Source organism: Cebus imitator, unplaced genomic scaffold (assembly GCF_001604975.1).
Source record: "Cebus imitator isolate Cc_AM_T3 unplaced genomic scaffold, Cebus_imitator-1.0 Scaffold385, whole genome shotgun sequence".
Taxonomy (NCBI): Eukaryota; Metazoa; Chordata; class Mammalia; order Primates; family Cebidae; genus Cebus; species Cebus imitator.
Window position 1 is genome coordinate 2198118 of NW_016107700.1, and position 19630 is coordinate 2217747.

The 19630-nt window shown below is 39.0% G+C and overlaps 1 protein-coding gene across 29 annotated transcripts in view; it reads right to left on the reverse strand.

Annotated features, from left to right (window-relative positions):
- MACF1 (microtubule actin crosslinking factor 1) overlaps window positions 1-19630 on the reverse strand; it is a 421177-nt gene that overhangs the window by 34060 nt on the left and 367487 nt on the right. For 27 of the 29 annotated variants that reach the window (XM_017508009.2, XM_017508022.2, XM_037731187.1 and 24 more), the window contains 20 exons: window positions 19304-19423; window positions 18460-18567; window positions 16996-17214; window positions 15876-16079; window positions 15133-15141; window positions 13664-13895; window positions 12434-12660; window positions 10855-10977; window positions 10654-10755; window positions 9922-10023; window positions 9660-9833; window positions 9413-9568; window positions 9073-9270; window positions 8409-8537; window positions 7449-7622; window positions 4383-4538; window positions 4074-4280; window positions 3820-3939; window positions 3208-3377; window positions 1386-1545 (listed from right to left, as the gene is read on the reverse strand). In XM_017508009.2, the coding sequence (XP_017363498.1) occupies window positions 1386-1545; window positions 3208-3377; window positions 3820-3939; window positions 4074-4280; window positions 4383-4538; window positions 7449-7622; window positions 8409-8537; window positions 9073-9270; window positions 9413-9568; window positions 9660-9833; window positions 9922-10023; window positions 10654-10755; window positions 10855-10977; window positions 12434-12660; window positions 13664-13895; window positions 15133-15141; window positions 15876-16079; window positions 16996-17214; window positions 18460-18567; window positions 19304-19423 (3090 nt within the window). The remainder of the gene's footprint in view (window positions 1-1385; window positions 1546-3207; window positions 3378-3819; window positions 3940-4073; window positions 4281-4382; window positions 4539-7448; window positions 7623-8408; window positions 8538-9072; window positions 9271-9412; window positions 9569-9659; window positions 9834-9921; window positions 10024-10653; window positions 10756-10854; window positions 10978-12433; window positions 12661-13663; window positions 13896-15132; window positions 15142-15875; window positions 16080-16995; window positions 17215-18459; window positions 18568-19303; window positions 19424-19630) is intronic. The other 2 variants (XM_017507993.2, XM_017508024.1) reach the window with 1 other exon arrangement.

Sequence of the window (19630 nt, forward strand, 5' to 3'; positions counted from 1 at the left end):
TTGAGGAATGTTTTGAGTCCAATAAGAGAAACCCCTGGGAAAGAATAATTTCCTTGGTAGGTTCTAAACATGTGTCTTTTATGCACAGAGGGAGGCAGAACAATGTATAAGAAACAACCACTAGGCTGGGTGCCGTGGCTTATGCCTGTAATCCCAGCATTTTGGGAGACCAAGATGAGAGGATTGCTTGAGCCCCGTTGAGTTCAAGACCAGCCTGAGCAACATGGTGAGACTTAATCTCAAAAAAAATAAAAAAATAAAAAAAGCGGATCACGAGGTCAGGAGTTTGAGACCAGCCTGAACAATATGATGTAACCCTGTGTCTACTAAAAATACAAATAAAAAAAAAAAAAAAAAAAAATAAAAAAAAAAAAAAAAAAAAAGAAAGAAAGAAAAAGTAAAAAAAAAACCCACCAGAAGATGTGGCTCTAAATGCTAGCTCAGGCATTTAGGAGATACATAATTTTGAAAAGTTGCTTGAGGCCCAGTTTCTTCATCTATAAAATGGTAATCATCATATGAATGTTTCCAGAATTATGGGAAATAAAAACATATCTGCTGTGCACATAATAAGAATCTGTTGTGGCTGGGCACAGTGGTTCACACCTGTAATTCCAGCACTTTGGGAGGCCAAGGCAGGTGGATCATGAGGTCAAGAGATTGAGACCATCCTGGCCAACATGGTGAAACCCCATCTCTACTAAAAATACAAAAATTAGCCAGGCATGGTGGCATGTGCCTATAGTCTCAGCTACTCAGGAGGCTGAGGAAGGAGAATCACTTGACCCCAAGAGGCTGAGGCTGCAGTGAACCAAGATGGTGCCACTGCACTACAACCTGGAGACAGAGCGAGACCCTGTCTCTCTCTCTCTCTCTCTCTCTCTCTCTCTCTCACACACACACACACACACACACACACACACAAATCTGTTGTAATTTCAAGGTAAAGTTCAATGTTTTGTGCTGAAACAGGAGGATATTACATAGTTCAACATGACAGGTAGCGATTATGTTAAATATTGCTGTGTGTGGTGTTAGGATTTTTAGGTTCAGAAGTGGCTTAAAAAAAATCACTCATTTCCATTTTAGGAGTCAGTGGAAATGGATATCTTATGGGTTTCTGTTGAAATTTAAATTCATTTTGTGACTCAACTGAGAAAAACACACAGGAAGAGGGGCATCCTTGAAGTGAAGTTTACACACTGCCAAACTGAATCAAACCAATTTTGGTAAATTCTTTGTGACTAATGCAGAATCTCAGCAACAGTTTGTTTAAACACACAGAGCAACTGACAGGCTCTTTCTCCCCTAGAAAGAAAGGCAGAAGGCAGCATGTAGAAGATCCTAGGGCACTGCACTCCATGTAGCCCAGACCTCACCCCTACCTTGTGTGCATCCATGAGGTTCATGACGAGGTCGAGGTCCCCGTGCACAGGCTGGTCCTCAGCCAGCTGTGGCTCCACCTTGTATAACCAGTCGACCAAGGCCTGCAAAGCATCCATGAACTGACCAGAAAAGAGCAGGGCTTCCTCCAACTTGTGCTGCCTGAGAAATGCACACAAATGCTATCATTCTTAGGGATTCCTTTTATGAATGGCCCACAATTCTGCCTGCTGAGAGGGAATACTGCTTGAACTCTGTATTATATAGAGAGTGACTTCTATGTTTGAACAGTTAAGAGTAAAAAGTGACTAAGAAGAGATGGTGAGACACTGTAAATCAAACCACCCTCAGAATGGATTAAGGGTAGCACAGGGGACAGGCAGATACACCCTTTGGGCATCTTATAATCCAGTGCCACACAGGCACACCCTAACAACCCAACGTCTGTGTTAATCACTTTATACCATTCCAAGTAAAACATGATGGTTTTGGTAATGATCTAGAGTCAGGAGTTCAACTCCTAGCTCAGTATCAGTCGTGTGACCCTAGGCTGTTTCTTCACCTCCTTGAACCTCAGTCGCCTCATTAAAAAAAACTGGCATACAGGCCAAGTGTTGGCTCACGCTTATAATCCCAGCACTTTGTCAGGTCAAGGTGGGAAGATCACTTGAGGTCAGGAGTTAAGAGGTCATTAGCCAGGGCAATTGCAAGACCTTGTCTCTGCTAAAATAAAAAACAATGGTCAGGCATGGTGGCTCATGTCTGTAATCTCAGCACTTTGGGAGGCCGAAGCAGGCAGATCATGAGGTCAGGAGTTTGAGACCGGCCTCGACAACATGGTGAAACCCCGTCTCCACTAAAAATATTTTTGAGAATTAGCTGGACGTGGTGGCGTGCACCTGTAGTCCCAGCTACTTGGGCAGCTGAGGCAGGAGAATTGCTTGAACCTGGGAGGCAGAGGTTGCAGTGAGTTGAGATAGTGCCACTGCACTCCAGCCTGGGTGACACAGTGAGAATCTGTCACCAAAAAAAATATCAAAGAACATTAGCTGGGCATGGTGGCACAAGCCTGTAGTCTGAGCTACTCAAGAGGCTGAGGTGGGAGGATCACTTGAGCCTAGGAGTTGGAGGCTGCAGTAAGCTCTGTAGCCTGGGCAAAAGAGCTAGACACTGTCTCAAAAAGCCAAAAATTAAAATAAAATAAAAAGGTGCAGGGGAAAGTACAAATAGGGTAGCAATACTGTAATATTTAGCATGGCATAGTGGGTATAAATAGATAAAAGTACAACTTTTAGAACCAAATTGCTGTGGTTTAAACCTCAGCTCTGCCAGTATAGTAGCTGAGTGACCTTAGGGGAGTTAAGAACCTCTTTGTGATTATTTTCTCACCTGTAAAATAGCACTAAAAGTAGCACCCACCTCAGTGGTTATGAGGATTAAATTATCAAAATTGCCCAGCAAAGGTCAGGTTATGATTAAATGAGGTAATGCACGTAGAGGCTTTGGAGTGTTCAAGAGCAGTGAATAAGATAGCTGTTGGTATTACACATTGATGATTTACAAATATTTCTGAGTTACCAATCTTCTATTATTGTTGGTTTGATTTTATGGGCCTCTAATATAGTAAGGTTCAAGTTTAAAATAAGAATTTTAATATATTTTATTCAAATTACTTTACAATGCTCTTTGAACTAACTGGTGGCGTTAAGACGGTACAAAACCTCTTACTGATACATTAGCTTTGTCACCATTTTATAGAGTCTGGTAATAGCCTCTTACTTTTGGGATCCCAGTTAGACCCCTGAAGGAGACACTCATGCTCACCGCTCTACAGACTTGCCACAAACAGTATCCCATTTGTCTCTGACTTCTCCTAGGAAATTGTCAAGCTTCTGAGTATCTTCGGAAAGCAAAGTCTTTTCTTTCAGTGCTCTGCCAGTTCTAATTGTGGTATCATACACAGGCTGCTTGCCACCAAGAGTTTTCTGAAACTCCTGTGTTTCCAGAAAGAAAAGAAAAAAAAAGTGTTAAAAGTCAGATGACATTCTGATTCGGAACAAAAGAATCTGAATTTTCAGGCTAGAAACCAAATAAAGTATGAACATCACCACTTTTGTTGAACTAAAATTAACCATAGCTTAGCCCTAAGAAATTTATAATTTTTTGCTTATACCATATACAGAAGTGTCTGACAATCTATAAAAGCCTACAGTTTTAACTAGTTACTCCTAAACTACTTTGCTTAAACTGTTATTTAAATGAGCAAATATCGCGATTAGACTGTCTGTATATAAAATGGAACCCTGGCTTCATCATCTTGACTTTTAAACATTAACCAATTGGTCTTCTTTTTACTAACTCTGATTTTTATTTTTGGCAAGCTATAAGCTTTAGCGAATACCATGCTCGGGAACTAAGAACAATTAACTGCTTTACCTTATGCTTAGAAAGCTGAAGTTTAATTTTATCAGGGTCATTGGATATCTCTAGTTCTGAGTCCAGGTGACTCTCTGCATCTTCTAGCCAGTCAATCAGTTTTTTCCAAGCTTCATGGAACTAAAATTAAGTAAGAAATAAGTTAACAGGAATGAGTATATACACTATACAGCACATTTGAGAATCATTCCAGAGACTCAGTACACGCAGCCCAAGAGTCTTCAGTGAATTAGTATCTTTCTTCCCCAACTTACTTGCTTTGCCCGCTTCCTGGCGTCATCTAGTGATCGCCCCCTTTCAATAGATCGCTGGACAACCTTTTCCCATCGAGACTGCACACTAACCAACAAATTCTTGATCAGAACAACATCCTGTTTTTGGCTAAGGAACTTTAATTGATTCCCAGTTTGATCCAGCTCAATGATCTGGTCTCGATGAGCATTTACTTCATTAGCAAAAACCTGAGGGAACAACAGTGCTCTTTTTAAGCTTAAGATAAGATAAAGAGGCATTTCTTTCAATTAGTGCTTTCAAAAAGAAGGCAGCATCATAATATCAGTTACCTTGTGCTCTTCTATTTGGGAAAGGACGGTATTTAGAATCAGGCTTGGTGGAGAAGCGATGTTTAAACTTTGCTCTGCTAGAGTGAGCCAGTTGATAAATTCTTGTAGGGAATTCTGGAATTCTGTTGCCAAGTTGAGGGCCTCTTCCAGCTTTGACTGAATTTCAAGTAAAACACACACACACACAAAGAAAAAGTGCCACTTTCAGGAATTATAGCTTCAATGACAAAGGCATGAATTCACCAAATGAAATGACCTCTAAAAAAGAAGCCTCATTTAATCAACCTCCAAACATGCTTTGTTTGTAAAGAAGGAGACATTTTAATACTAGTGTCTGAAGCAAGTGGGCAAGAACTCTGTACATGGAAAAGGAAAGAGAGCACAATATGCAGCTAAGTTCCTTTCTCTGTTACTCTCCACTTCCTGGAATGGGAATAAAACTATTCAGTAACGGTAAAGTGGGTAAACCCTTTAGTGGTGACAGCCACAGGATCTGCAACCTGCTTTGGGCAATTTTCAGTTTCCTTTAATGTACTTTTTGTGGTATAAAAACAGCTAAATGAAAAGCAATTTACTATAAAGATGATGTTCAATGTAGTACTCTTTGATTAAATACATGTTTTCAGAAAATATGGCATATGAAAATATGAGTCTGAAAATTATGCCTATGCTATAAGAAGAAGAGGTAATGAAAGAAGCCAAGACAGTCCAGGCAAAAATCTGACAACACTAGATGTAGAGTTTCAGATACTTTCATTTACCTAAGAATGGCAACAACAATGGCTCATTCGGAAAAGGCTACTCCCCACAAGTACACTTCAATCCCACAGAGTTCATAAGCTCCATCCTCAGATACCTATACTAAACTCTTGGTAATGACTTTTGCCTCTGGCCCACCTACTATATGGGCAAAGTAAAAATGATAGGCTGACAAAAATGAGTATTTCCAAAATATTGACAGAAAAAACTCGAAGATGTACACTACAAATGTTAACTATTGTTAATTCTACCTGACTGGGGTATATATAATTTTTATTTTCCTCCTTGTGCGTTCAGGTTATTTTTGTAACCCCGCCCCCCTACCAAAATAAACCCATTATAATAAGTGTTATAAAAATGTACATCTAAACAAGTCAGGTGGAAAAGTGAAATTCACCTCAAATATATAAAAAGTTTATCAATTAATATATTACAAGTTCCTAGATGGTAGGAATTCTTTCCATATCATTCTATCTACATATTCTTTATATTCTCCATACTTTATATTTGTATGTCTACTTTACAGATTTAAGACATATTTTATGTCTAATTTATATCTTTATATCTATATATTCTTTATATTTTTTAAATATAGCACCATACACATTTAATAAATGATTTTACTGATTCTGAAGGTAATGTTCCTGCAAAATAATCAACTATACTTGACACTCAGCTTTTGCCTGACCAGTTCTGATGATGGGCAACTATGTCTTGAGGCATTTTGCTCAACTATGAAGAATACCCTCTGGAAATTTCTTGGTTATGAGCTAGAATTTGTCTCAGTTTATTTAGTCTCAGCTTTGCCTTCTGCAGGATCTATGGATGACAGCCTGTCCAAGGATTAGTTTTTTTTTTTTTTTTTTTGAGATAGGTTCTTGCTGTCACCCAGGCTAGAATGCAGTGGCACCATCATGGTTCACTGCAGCCTCAACCCTCCAGGCTCAAGCAATCCTCCTACTTCAGCCTCCCAAGTAGCTAGGACTACAGGCACGTGCCTCCACACCTGGCTGATTTTTAAATATTTTTGTAGAGATGGGGTCTTGCTATATTGCCCAGTCTGGTCTCAAACTTCTGGCCTTAAGCAATCCTCCTCCATCAGCCTCCCAAGTGATGGAATAACAGGAGTGAGCCACCAGGCCTGGCCCTATCCAAGGATTAGTATACAGGTAAGTCTTTTGGTCATTCTTTATATAACCAAATTACACAACCCCATGCTAGAAGGTTTTTAGGAAATTAATGCTTCTCTCAAGATGTTCATTTATTTGTTTTATGCCCTTCTGTCCATCAATTTCCCAATGATAGGGTCAATGCCTTTAGTGTTTCCACCATAAATCTAGCACGGTGCTTAGCATACACTTGCCCAGTAACTATTCATTGAGTGAATGTTGCCAACAGGTTTGTGTGTATACATATATATTTCATACTTGATCTGACCAGCAAAAAATACAGTGAAGCTCTGTACTCATAAAAAATAATCTTTTTGGGCAAACACCTTGATCCCTAATCAAGTTTCTTACTTTTGTAGAGAAGAGAATTTGATTTTTGAGGAAGAATGGGAAGAGGTAATACAATTTACTTCTCTCCTGATTTTTAGTAAATTTCCTTGCATACTGCATTTACATTAGGAACCAAATTCCTTGTGGGGAATTATTAGTCATAGTTCCTACATGCCCTGTCCCCAATCTCTCAACCTCAAGACGTCAACTCCAACAAAACCTTGTTTTTAAGTAGGAACACAAATTGGTGATCAATATAGGACACAAAGCCCATCACTGAGCAATAATGGCAGTAACGTCTTTTTTTTTGAGACGGAGTTTCACTCTTGTTGCCCAGGCTGGAGTGCAATGGCCTGATATCGGCTCACCACAACCTTCACCTCCTGGGTTCAAGAGATTCTCCTGCCTCTGCCTCCTAAGTAGCTGGGATTACAGGCATGCGCCACCATGCCCGGCCCGGCTAATTGTGTATTTTTAGTAGAGACTGGGTTTTTCCATGTTGGTTAGGCTGGTCTTGAAACCACGACCTCAGGTGATCTACCTGCGTCAGCCTCCCAAAGTGCTGGGACTACAGGCATGAGCCACTGCACCAGGCTTGGCAATAATGTCTTAACAGGTAAGGAATGAATAATTATAAAAGCAAAATTATAACGGCAGAAACTTATACCATCAATGCAACTTGACACAGATGAAATCAGTTATCCAACTTCTGTTACAATACCCTGGTCTTCAAAAAATCTTCATATAAATAAGATGGCAATTGTTATCACTCAGCAAATTACTCAAACACAGGGATCATACACTGTACCTTTCTTTCTTCCATCTTACTGCTGACCACACGCCACTTCTGTTCCAAAAGTGCTACACTCTGTTCTGTCTTGGAGCCAGACCCAGAGTCATCACGGCTTAGAAGCATGAGTCTGCCCTTGTCAAGTAGTTGATTATAAGTCTCTTCCTTGGCTTTCAGTTGGGAATAGAGTTCCTTCAAGAAAAGGCAGGTAAGATCAATTATACCAATTCTCTGGAAGAGACATACATACAGATTCTGTAGCAGAGTCTGGGAAAGTTCTGGAGGGTCTCATCTTGATTAAAAGCCATTCTTTTGGATTCAGTTCAAGTGCTGCGCTATAAGGGAATGAAACCCACCATACTTAATAATAAAATTAATTGTAATAACTAAATACTAATTACTTAATATTAAAATTAATTTGTATTAAAATGTGAATATTAACATATTTTACTAAATAAGTGACAAATTAAAATATTAACATAATTTTATCACCCTTAGAAAAAAAATATTTTTTAAGGATTAGATATCCCCCAAAAGACTCCAATAATCTATTTCCCCTTTCCATGAAAAATTTGCCTAGAAATCATGTTGCTTTTTGTTCTAGCAGGCATTCTTGAAATACTGTCATTGACCATTTGATTTCCCTAAACCCCCACTAAGTAGTTTTCTTCTTAAGTACAAACACATCTGTGTTATACAGATGTCTTCTTGATGCTGTCGCCTTCAAGTCAATATATGTGTGCCAATAAAACTGATTAACTCAAATTTTCCAGGTGACCCTTCCCTGTCACTACTGCTGCCTACTGTAAGGTATGAGAAACCTGTAACAGGCAGCAATCCCCAAGCGTTGTACTATATTTTCGGTAAAAATGCACTACTCTATAGATTTCCAGATACATATTGACATATCACTGTGAACTTGGAAAGAAGCTATTGAATATGGGATGCTTATGCTCAATTTCAAAAAATTGCCATTACCATATGTGTATCAAGCTGTTCTCTAGCAGTTTCAGGAAGCCCTCCTGTGGGCTTAGATGCAGAAAGCTGGCTCTCCATTCTAGTAAGTTCCAAGAGGAAATCTTCAATTTCACTGTGGAAGCCTTGGGCCTTTTGAGAAAAAGATATATCAACCATGTCAGTAGTTAATTCTCAGCTTAAAAAGTAAACTTTCCGAATGATCATATGAGGAATTTATCTTGAGGGAGGAATTTTGGGTTGCTCTCCAGCAAAGCTGTTCTGTTGCTAGATTAGCATGAGGCCAATATTACTGTAAGAATCTTGCAGAGTCCTTCAGACCTCACTATAACATATTATAGATGCCTGACATAATCAGATGAATTGACTATATATTACTAAGGTATTGCTGAATAGGGAGAGAGTTGACTTGATCCAAGAAAAAAAGGGAATCTGTTACAGTGAAGATCTACTAACTGAATAGTGAATAAAGAGGCAGAGCTACAAACTAATTCAAAAAAGAACTACCCAATCAAAAGCTGTTCTTTCCAGATTAGTTACAACAAAGTATGAACCTTCCCCTCAGGACATAAGGGATTCTCTGCTTTTCAAATTGCTCTCCTCTCTCTGACTTAGGCTTTCTGTTATCTGCATAGTTCTTCCTACCTTACTTGGATGTCACATGTACCTGCTGCAGAGTTGACTGAAGCTGTTGCTCCCTCTCCTCTGTTTTCTGTAACACTGACTCCCAGCACTGGTTCATGGTTTCCAAACGGCTCCTTAAGCTGCTAGCATCATCTCCAGCACTGGATTCAAGAAGGTCATTGCCAGCTTTGTTGACTGTTTCCACTGTGGCTTGATGAGCCAAAACATCATTTTTTAAGACCTAAAAAATGTTGAACATAATTTATCTCTATAGATATCATCAAACTTGGTTCTCTAAGGTATAAACAACATTGAAAGGCTTCTGGTGGCAATATCTGGTCTCAAATCAATAGAGTCAGAGACGCAAAAATGAAAATACTTACATGGTGTTTTGCAAGCTCAACTTCAATGACTTTTGGGTCTCCACTTATTGGTCTCTGAGCATCTAACAACTCTTCAGTGTGAGTCAGCCAACTCATTAGTTCCTCTAAGGCATGTTGGAACTGGCCAAGGGCCAAGAGAGCACCTTCTAGTTTGTGCTACTCAGGAAAAGATAGAAAGAGAACATTCATTAAAAAATTAGAAAAGAGCAGAGAGTAGTTCACTGATGTTGTCTACAACCTGCCTTACCTGTCGGTGGGCAATTTTCTCACCCAGGTTCTCCCAGAGGTGTTTGAGTTCTGTCAGTGGTTCTCGTATAATATCTCTGTCCGTCTCATCAGTAGCTTTCTTTAACATCAGTTCACCCTGGTGATTAAGCTTCTCCATCTCAATTTGCTGTTGGTAAACTTCTACTTTGAATTCCTGTCAAAAACACACTCAATGTTAACATCAAATCAAACCTTTAAAAACTAAAACAACTCTTCTTCAAAAGCCATACCCAGATACAAACCTTCATTTCATTTAACTGATCTTTAACAGTATTGAGGTCAGTGCCAACAGGGGGCATGGTGCAGAGTTTAATCACAGTGTTATCTAGCCAGTCAAACATAGCCTAGAACAAAAGACATGTGAACAGTCAAAATTAAAACCAGAAGAATTTGGGAGACAATTAGCATTATCCCTGCTAATATAAGAATACATAAATCAAAACACCTTGTGCTGTTTGTGATTTTTAGGTAAGGGGCACAGATAAGGAATAATGATCTTTATTAATATGCTGATTTAATAATGGAGCCAATATTATCAAGATAATATTCAAAATAAACTACAATTTGGAAATACTAAATATGAATAAAAGCTAAGATTTCTCAATGCCAGCTAGAAAGCTCATGATGTTCTGAAGCAACTGTGCCAAGCCAAATTGTGCTTGAAGATAACCTAGGTTTGGAACCTCTGGCAAGCAATTACTTTCAGAGTAAGGCCAGCTTCACAATGTAGCTGAATGAAGCTAACTCTGATAAGCAGGCAATGATAAAAATGGCAGGAAGAGTAGGAATTCAGACAGATGTCACTACTTTTTTTCACTGCAAGTGGGAAACTTTGGCTAGATTTGTGGAAACAGCACTATCGTAGGTCTGCAGTCCTGTGAAGGTGATCCACTCTTGTGCTGAATTTCAAAAATGACAAAAATGGCAAAAAACAGAACCTGTATTTCCTTGGCGGTCACCTCCTGGCCTCTCACCTGAAGAGTGTCCTGATACTGCACAGCAGCTTGCATAGCATCCTCAAGTTTTTCCAGCCTCTCTTTCCATGTTTTGTTTAAGTTCTCCCAAGCATTATTCATCTAGGGGAAAAACATTCAATCAGATTCTTCAATCAATACTACTCTTCAGTCTGAGCCCACTAATGTTCTAACTGAATGCCCTCATCCGTTTTTCCACACCTCATCAATGCTCTTCCTCACTTCAGGCTTCTCAGTTTCTCCACAGGCAAAAATCAGATCTGCTCCAAGGATCCGAATAAACTCTAGCTCCTCATGCAAACCGTCTGTCTCTTCCTTAATAGTCTACATATAAATGAACAGAATATAAGCCAAAACAGAAAGCAAAACAGAACTTTCCAAACTTTGCAAATGTGATTTATACCCCAATAGCAGATGCTCAACATAACTGTCAGTTTCACTTATCTAGACACTAAAGCTTCAGACTCTAAGTGGCTATTTTTCATATATATAAAATATATAAGACATATAGATGTATGTATATACAAAATAGTACAGAAAAGGTACCATGAGCATCAATAATTTACCAAAGGTTCACCCCTTCCTGCCTCCAAAGAAATTATAACCAACAGCTAGACTGTCTATTACAGAGAAACAGATCAAGGGTAAAATAATACAGTACAAGTCACAAATTTAAGTGCTGACAGTAAATCTTGAGAAAATTCTGTGCCACATCCTAAAAACTGGCTCATGGATTGGTACTGACCCAAGGTAGGGAGGGAAAGAGTTTCTGTATGAAAAAATAGCAGAAATAAAAGAAATAACATCAAGATAAGCTTGGCTTATGCTAAATGGACAATATGAGGTGAGAAATGTTGTTAGTAAAAAATAGGCTCTTGGGCCAGGTGCAGTGGCTCACACCTGTAATTCTGGACTTTGGGAGGCTGAGGTGGGAAGATCACTTGAGCCCAGGAGTTCACGGCAAGTCTGGGCAACATGACAAATGAAACCCCATCTCGACAAAAACTAAAAAAATTAGCCAGGCATGGTGGCATGTGACCGTAGTTCCGGCTACTAGGGAGGCTGACGTGGGAGGACTGCTTGAGCCTGGGAGGTAGAAGTTGCAGTGAGTCAAGATCATGCCACTGCAATCCAGCCTGGGTAACACGGTGAGACCTTGTCTCAAAGAAGAAGAAAAAAAAAAAAAAGCCCCAAAAGACTAGAAAAAAGTATGTCAAAGTAGCAATTGTTATCTCTAGATAATGAGTCCAAAATTGATTTTTATTTTCTACCATCCACTTTTCTGTATTTAAAAAACGTACTACAATGAGCAAGTTTTTTTTTCAAGTGGAGAATTTCTCAACTTAAAAAGAAACTTTAGGCCTGGAGCAGTGGCTCATGCCTGTAATTCCAGCACTTTGGGAGGCTGAGGCAGGTGGATCACCTGAGGTCATGAGTTCGAGACCAGCCTGGTCAACACAGTGAAACCCCATCTCTACTAAAAATACAAATTAGCCAGGCATGGTGGCGCATGCCTGTAATCCCAGCTACTTGGGAGGCTGTGGCAGGAAAACCACTTGAACCTGGGAGGTAGAGGTTGCAGTGAGCCGAGATCGCACCACTGCACTCCAGCCTGGGCAACAACAGTGTAACTCCGTGTCAAAAAACAAAACAAAACAACTTCCAAAAACCTTTAAGGTACTCAGCCTGGCTAAGCAATTAACATACCTTACTTTGATTTGATAAAGTGCTTTTTCCAGAGGACAAACACCTAAAAGAAAGGGTTTTGTTTCCTTCTTACCTCAGCAGCTTCAACCTGTTGTTTGATGATGGATGGATCAATGCCTGGGCTTTCCAAGTCATGGACGATATCCTGGGTGTCTTTGATGGTGGTCAAGAGAGCTGCCATGTCATACCAGAACTTCTCTGCTAATTCGAGGACATCAAGAAATTTGATTTCTCGCTCTTCAGCCCGAGCTTTGATGTCCTCCCAGAAGAATACCATTTGATCCAATTTATCCTGTATTTCTGAGGAGGTTAAAAAAAAAACAACAACATATGGATAGGACTTCTCTAAGAAACTGAAACTGGTCTATTCAGAAAGTCCATCTAACTCTGACCTTTTCAATGAAACTATCTTAAAAAAAAATGCTAAGCATTTATAACTAAAGGATAATTTTCTATTTTAGGTTTATTATTTCTTTTCTTTCTTTTTTTCTTTTGAAATGGAATCTCATGGAATCTCACTCTTTTTGCCCAGGTTGGAGTGCAGTGGCGAATATCTTGGCTGGAGTGCAATGGTGCGATCTCACCTCACTGTAACCCCTGCCTCCCAGGTTGAAGAGATTCTCCTGCCTCAGCCTCCTGAGTAGCTGGAATTGGAGGCATGTGCCACGATGCCTGGCTAATTTTTGTATTTTTAGTAGAGAGAGGGTTTTGCAATGTTGGCCAGACTGGTTTCAAGTTCCTGACCTCAGGTGATCCACCCGCCTCGGCCTCCCAAAGTGCTGGGATTATAGGCATGAGCCACCGCACCCAGCCTATTATTTCTACGCTAGCATTTTCCTCTTACATTGGTCTCCCACATAAAGGGATCACAGAAGTAATGCAAAAATGAGCTATCATCTACTATAAAGGTAGTACTAAGACAGAAAACCCCTAACTTACAAAAGGGCTGAGATGAAAACTCTGTTTCCAGTGTTCTGTGTTAAACTTGTATGTTTCCCATGGAAAGTGTTACAAAAGGTAGCTATGTTCTGCCCACTATTGATACTGTAGTTTACTCACATTAGGGGTTAAAGGAGCTTTTGTTTCCTGGCCTGGGAATCTAACTACCAATTGTAACCTTGTTTCAATGGGGAAATGTGTTTTGAATGCCAAATGATTTTCCAATAACTTTCTGGAATACTCATTCCTGGGGACTGCCTTTGCATTCAAGGAAATAAATGAATCAGGTAGAATGCTGAAGATAACCACAGCCTAGAATTCATTCTGTTGATTTTCTTTAAAAATAATGATAGTCATCAAGCACCTTTTGCAGCCAGATCCTTGTCTGCTCCCTGAGATCGTCCAATGAGCTCCTCTCCACGGTGCTTCAAGGCCTCAAAGGATGGCTGCAGTTTTTCTAGCTCCACGGTGGCACTCTTATTTTCACTGATGCACTCTCTGATCTTGTCTACTTCAGCAGGGATCAGTGGTGGCATACGCAGGCGAGAGGAAAGATTCTCCAGCGTCTCCAACATAGGCTCAATTTTATCATGAAACTAAACAAACGTTGGAACATTACCATCACAGCATACCTCATCACTCTTCTTGGGTAAATGTTAGGGAATAAAGACAAGATACTGTCCTACTACTGTTTAGGATAACAGCCTAGTGGCTGTTAAGAAATTGTTTTGGGCCAGGCATGTTGGTTCATATCTGCAATCCCAGCGCTTTGAGAGACTGAGGTGGGCAATCACCTGAGGTCAGGAGTACAAGACCAGCCTGACAAACATGGTGAAACCTTGTCCTTAATAAAAATACAAAAAATTGGCCGGGTGTGGTGGTGCGCACCTGTAGTCCCAGCTACTAGGGAGGCTGAGGCACTTGGTTGCAGTGAGCCGAGACTGCACCACTGCATTCCAGCCTCAGTGACAGAGTAAGACTCTGTCTCAAAAAAACACAAAAACAAACAAACAAACAAAACCAAAACTGTTTTGGGCATAGTATACCAGAGCTGGCCCATTAGAAAAAAAAAAAAAGCCAATATTTATTTTAAGAATCTAAATATATTAATATACTAGAAACCAATTCAAATCTTTAGTGCTGCCACAATATTTCTCCTATTCCAACTAATGTAACAAAAAAGGGACAAGACTGTTGAAACTGCTTAGAGTCAGTATGTCAACATCTGAGGTGACAGTTGCATGCAACAGACTAGACCAACAAATTTAGATGCCTCCACCAGCTGTGTAAATGGATGGGGAACTTAATATGCTACGTGACTTGTAGTTTAAAAGTATCACGGCATGCAATTTAACAACCCACCTTATGGAACAATAAGAGAGAAAAAAATGTTGGAATAATGAAAGATAATTAAGGAAGATCAAATCTAACCTTATTCTTAAAGAATTATTACCTTCCCACTTTTCTGGTACTTTGAATAACATGACTACAACTGAAAAGTTCTCATTAAAATTTTGCTGCAGACGGGAGAAAAGAGGGCAAAACAAATAAGCTTGCCTCCTAAGAACAACCTATCTCAAACCAACTCTGGTTTTAGTTAGAGAAAGGCTTATCAATTTCAAGTGTCCTATAGAAAAAACATGGTGGGACTTCTCAACAAAATCACTTCCCATCACTCTCTCACTCACAGGTTCCACCCCAATGAAACTGGCATAATAAACTGCACTAATTAAATTTATTCCAATAAAGTTAAGGGAAATTTCCTTATAGGTAATGACCTCAATTTTCAGCATTATAAGAACACCCTAGTCCCAATGGGGATGGTAACCTTACCTCTGTAATCTGTAATGGTGGGCGCGGTCAACACAACAATGAAATGTTTGTGACGATGTGGGGAAGACAGGAGCAGGCAGCAACAACACAAAGTAACACATTCCACAATGTGAGTGAGAGATGGGACGGCAGGTGGGGGGAGAAACTTGAGTAAGTACAAATATTAACCAAGAATATTGACTAAACATAGGAATAAAATACCCAGACATGACAACAGTACCACTAAGAGTAATATATTAGTTGAAAGTATGTAGTTACATGCTTTAAACTCCTCTGCTGGTGGTTTTTGCTTCTTTTTGGCTTTTACTACTCCCTACTCAAGCATCTGAACTATGAGTTAGCTGGTTGCTTAAGAAAACTAATGTGCTGTGGCTCTAAAGCAAAAAGTAACAGGCCCAATAACAAGTATTTTTTTGAGGTAGTCACTGCTTTCGAATCTGCAAGATAAATTTATCCAAAATCATCTGCTAAAAGGATCATCACAACATAAAGTTTTCAGAGAAACCATCAACAGACGATATATATACCAGCCAAGATGCATTTCACTCTCCTTAGAATGCCAGTATGCCAATGTTCCTTGTAATAAAAATGCAGATAGGCTAAGCTTTCTGTTCCATCTACCAATCATGTATTATAAACATGCTGGTCTAGAAATTCCTGAGCACAAAGGCATACCTGATACAGAGACCTCTTGTTTAGAACAGCAGACAGTTGAAGGTTATGAGTGTCAGACATACACATACCTGTGCAGACTGGGACACAGCCTCATCCAGAGCCAGGGCTCGCTGGCGCACCTCTTCCTTTATTTGGGCATACATGTTTTCTGCTTTCTGGTATTTTTCTTCCACCATTCTCCCTTCCTCAGGGTTTAATTCCTTTAGTTGTGGGCCTATCTTTAGTAGTTTGTCAATATGAGGTTTGTGTTCAGCAATGGATTCCCTTAATTGCTAGGTAAAGAAGAATTAAACCATAATGAGTACTTTTATACCAGTTTACTTATTTAGATACTTTGATCAGAGCTAATACCAACTTTAAGAAAACAATTTTAACAATGTTAACAAAATTGTTAAAATCCAGCAAGGCCCAGCATCTCATCATTTATGAGAAAACAAAAAAACACCTAAATCTTAGGTTCTAACACTACCCAATTCTCTTAATTTTAAAAAGTCAGTTATGATGCAGCTTTCCTGAAAACATCCTCTCTTCTCTCCCCACCACCTGTGTCATACAAATCTACTCCAGTCTCTTCTGTACTCATAAGTACTTCTATGTAGTCTATTTTACTCTACATGGTTTAATAACTGTCTACCTCCCAGACTGAGATACCAAGCTGGATAAGCTATGAATAGCAACATTTTTGGCAATCCAACCACTCCTTGACTTTACTGCTGGCTACGTCCAGTTTATACCCTTCCACTTACAGGAATAGCAATAAGCACAAGCCATAAACCAAAAATAAACATTTTAAAGTGTCATTAACTATACAGAGCAAATGCTTTTGGACATTCTCTAACAGCTTTCACTCCAGTTGGTGCCTAACTAAGTAGAAAGTGCCATCCAACCACACCTTGAGTGTAACAGCACCCCACTGTCCCCAGAAATATTTTAAATTCCATTGATTTTTAGTTAGTTCTTTAGCTCCATCATACGAAGGTTCTTGACATCTCCATAATCTTAGTGTTTAATCAATTTATATTAAACAACAAAGAAAATAATTCATATATATATTATGCAAAGAAATTCTAACTAAGAATTAACTTCATAATACAGAACTTGCACCTATAGACACTAATACATGTTGTTTTTAAATAAATTATAGAGAACATTTTAGAATAATAAAATGAAACTTGGCATGCTCCTTACCCTCATTTCCTCTTGCTGCTGCCTGAGCTGCTCATGATCAATGGCTGGAGGGGGTAACTGTGCTATTAGTGTCTGAGTTTCCTCAATCCAGGGACTGAGCTCTTCGTAAGTTTCCCAAAACTGGTTTACTAAGACCTGGGCCCGCTCGAGGCGGGCATAACGATCTGAATTGAGTAGGCTAATGGCTTCATATTGCTGTGTTAGAGACTCTGTCTTTTCCTATGTGAGTAAAAAAAAAAGGGATATTACTATTATAAACTCTTAAGAAAAAAATAGGTATATATACATTAAAAAGTCTAGAAGAATATACAACTAAATTATTTTAAAATCTCAATAAAGATTACAAGTGACTTTTATTTTCTTCTTTATACTTGCCTGAAATTTTCTAATTTTCCTATCATACATGTTTTATTTCTATAATTTTTAAAAGATAAAAGTTTAAAAGACAGTAAAATAGTAGAAGAAAAACACAGCAAAATTAATCTTTCAGTAATGACACATAACCTTAGATATAGCATTATTATTATTATATAAACATTTTTGAGACAGAGTCTCACTCTGTCACCTAGGCTGGAGTGCAGTGGCACGATCTCGGCTCACTGCAACCTCTGCCTCCTGGGTTCAAGCAATTCTCCTGCCTCAGATTCCCGAGTAGCTGGGATTACAGGCAACTGCCACCATGTCCAGCTAATTTTTGTATTTTTAGTAGAGACGGGGTTTCTCCATGTTGGTCAGGCTGGTCTCAAACTCCTGATCTCAGGCTATCTGCCTGCCTTGACCTCCCAAAGTGTTGGGATTACAGGTGTGAGCCACTGCGCCTGGCCAATATAGTGTTGTTATAATAGATCAATTTAAAACTGAACATCTAAGACGCTACGATGGAATTTTTGCCCATCAAATTTTATCTGTCATTTTTCTTCTGATTAAAAAAAAGTCTCCAGAAAGCTGCCATTTATGTTTCAAATGTTTAGGATGAGTAGCTTAGTTTATGAATATTTCTAAGGAAACTGTGGTTAACCATATCCTTTATAAAACAAAACAAAACAAAACAAAACTTGTCTACAAACTCTCTTGACCAATCCTTTTAAAAATAGTTATGACCTTTTAGAAGGATATGAAGAAGGAATTAATATCTGCATATGGTTCTAAAAAAAATCTGCCATAAATACCTTGAAAAGTAATTCAAAGCTTGCTCCCTGTGGAGTGAGGATAAGTAGCAATTCCTCTGTTAAAAAGAATATAGATTTGCAATATATTTCACATTATACAGGATGGTTGTTTTAGACATTTGTGCACACAGGGTTAGAATTCTGAATTCCCTAGAACATCAAGCTGAACTTTAATATCAATTATAAGAAAAGTCCAGGAGGAAAAAAAACCCTTAAACCATCATTTCACAATTGTGCTTTTAATTCACCACAATCAAGACAGGAACAATATGGCAAGTAAATAAATATAATTCACCTGTAATACAGCTTTCTGTTCCTCCCCACATGTGCCAAAGATTTCACCACGGTGACTGAAGAGTTCATCCATTGAATCTTTGTGTCGAATAATGTCAATGGAGAAAGCCTTTGAAAAGTAAATTGTAGTTAAGTCAAGAACTAAAAAGACCCTTATCTTGTGTTTCTGAATGTTAAGATACAATCTATGAAAAAGCCACATCAAAAATTGTTCTTATATAGTTTGACACTTTGCTTACCCAACATCTTCTTTAGCTTTTTAGTAGCTTAACAAAAATTTCTACTCTCCTAAATATCACCAAGGAAATTGCTAATTCTTCTTCTTTTTTTTTTTTTTTTTTGAGTGGAGTGTAACTCTTGTTGCCCAGGCTGGAGTACAATGGTGTAATCTCAGCTTATCACAACCTCTGCCTCCTGGGTTCCAGCGATTCTCCTGCCTCAGCCTCCCGAGCACAGGCATGCACCACAGGCATGCACTGCCACACCTGGCTAATTTTGTATTTTTAATGCAGACAGGGTTTCTCCATGTTGGTCAGGCTGGTCTCGAACTCCCGACCTCAGGTGATCTGGCCGCCCTGGGCCTCCCTAAGTGCTGGGATTACAAGCACGAGCCACCGCGCCCAACCAGAAATTGCTAATTATTCTTTCCTGGATTAATAGGCCTATTTTTCTTTTTCGCAAAGCAAAAAAAATTCTTCCTTATCTCAACCAAGTATGTATAAAATTAGTTTCTATTTACCATCATGCCATTAAATTATTCCACTTGACATGGGATAGTCGGAAACTATTCTAGTGACTCTAAGTTACTGATGATTCTATTAGCTTAGGACAGGGCGGGCACATACCTTCTGTACCTGAAGCTGAGCTGTGGTCTGGTCCTGTTCTAGGCGAATTGGACCCAGGGCCATCAGTTTCCGTTTTGTTTCAGCAACCCAAGCTAGTTCTGCATCAGCAGCTTGCTCATACTAATATATGTATTAAAGAAAAATAAAGAAATTATATACAACCAAGTCTCCTTCTAACCATAATTTATTCAACAAAGCAAGGCCTGATTTTCAGTAATACGGTTTATATCTCACAAGGTAGAGTCAAAACTGGGAAGAATTTCATAAATCACAAATCAAGGTGCAAACAAGTTAAGAATTGATCATATTTCAATTTCTTTAGAAGAA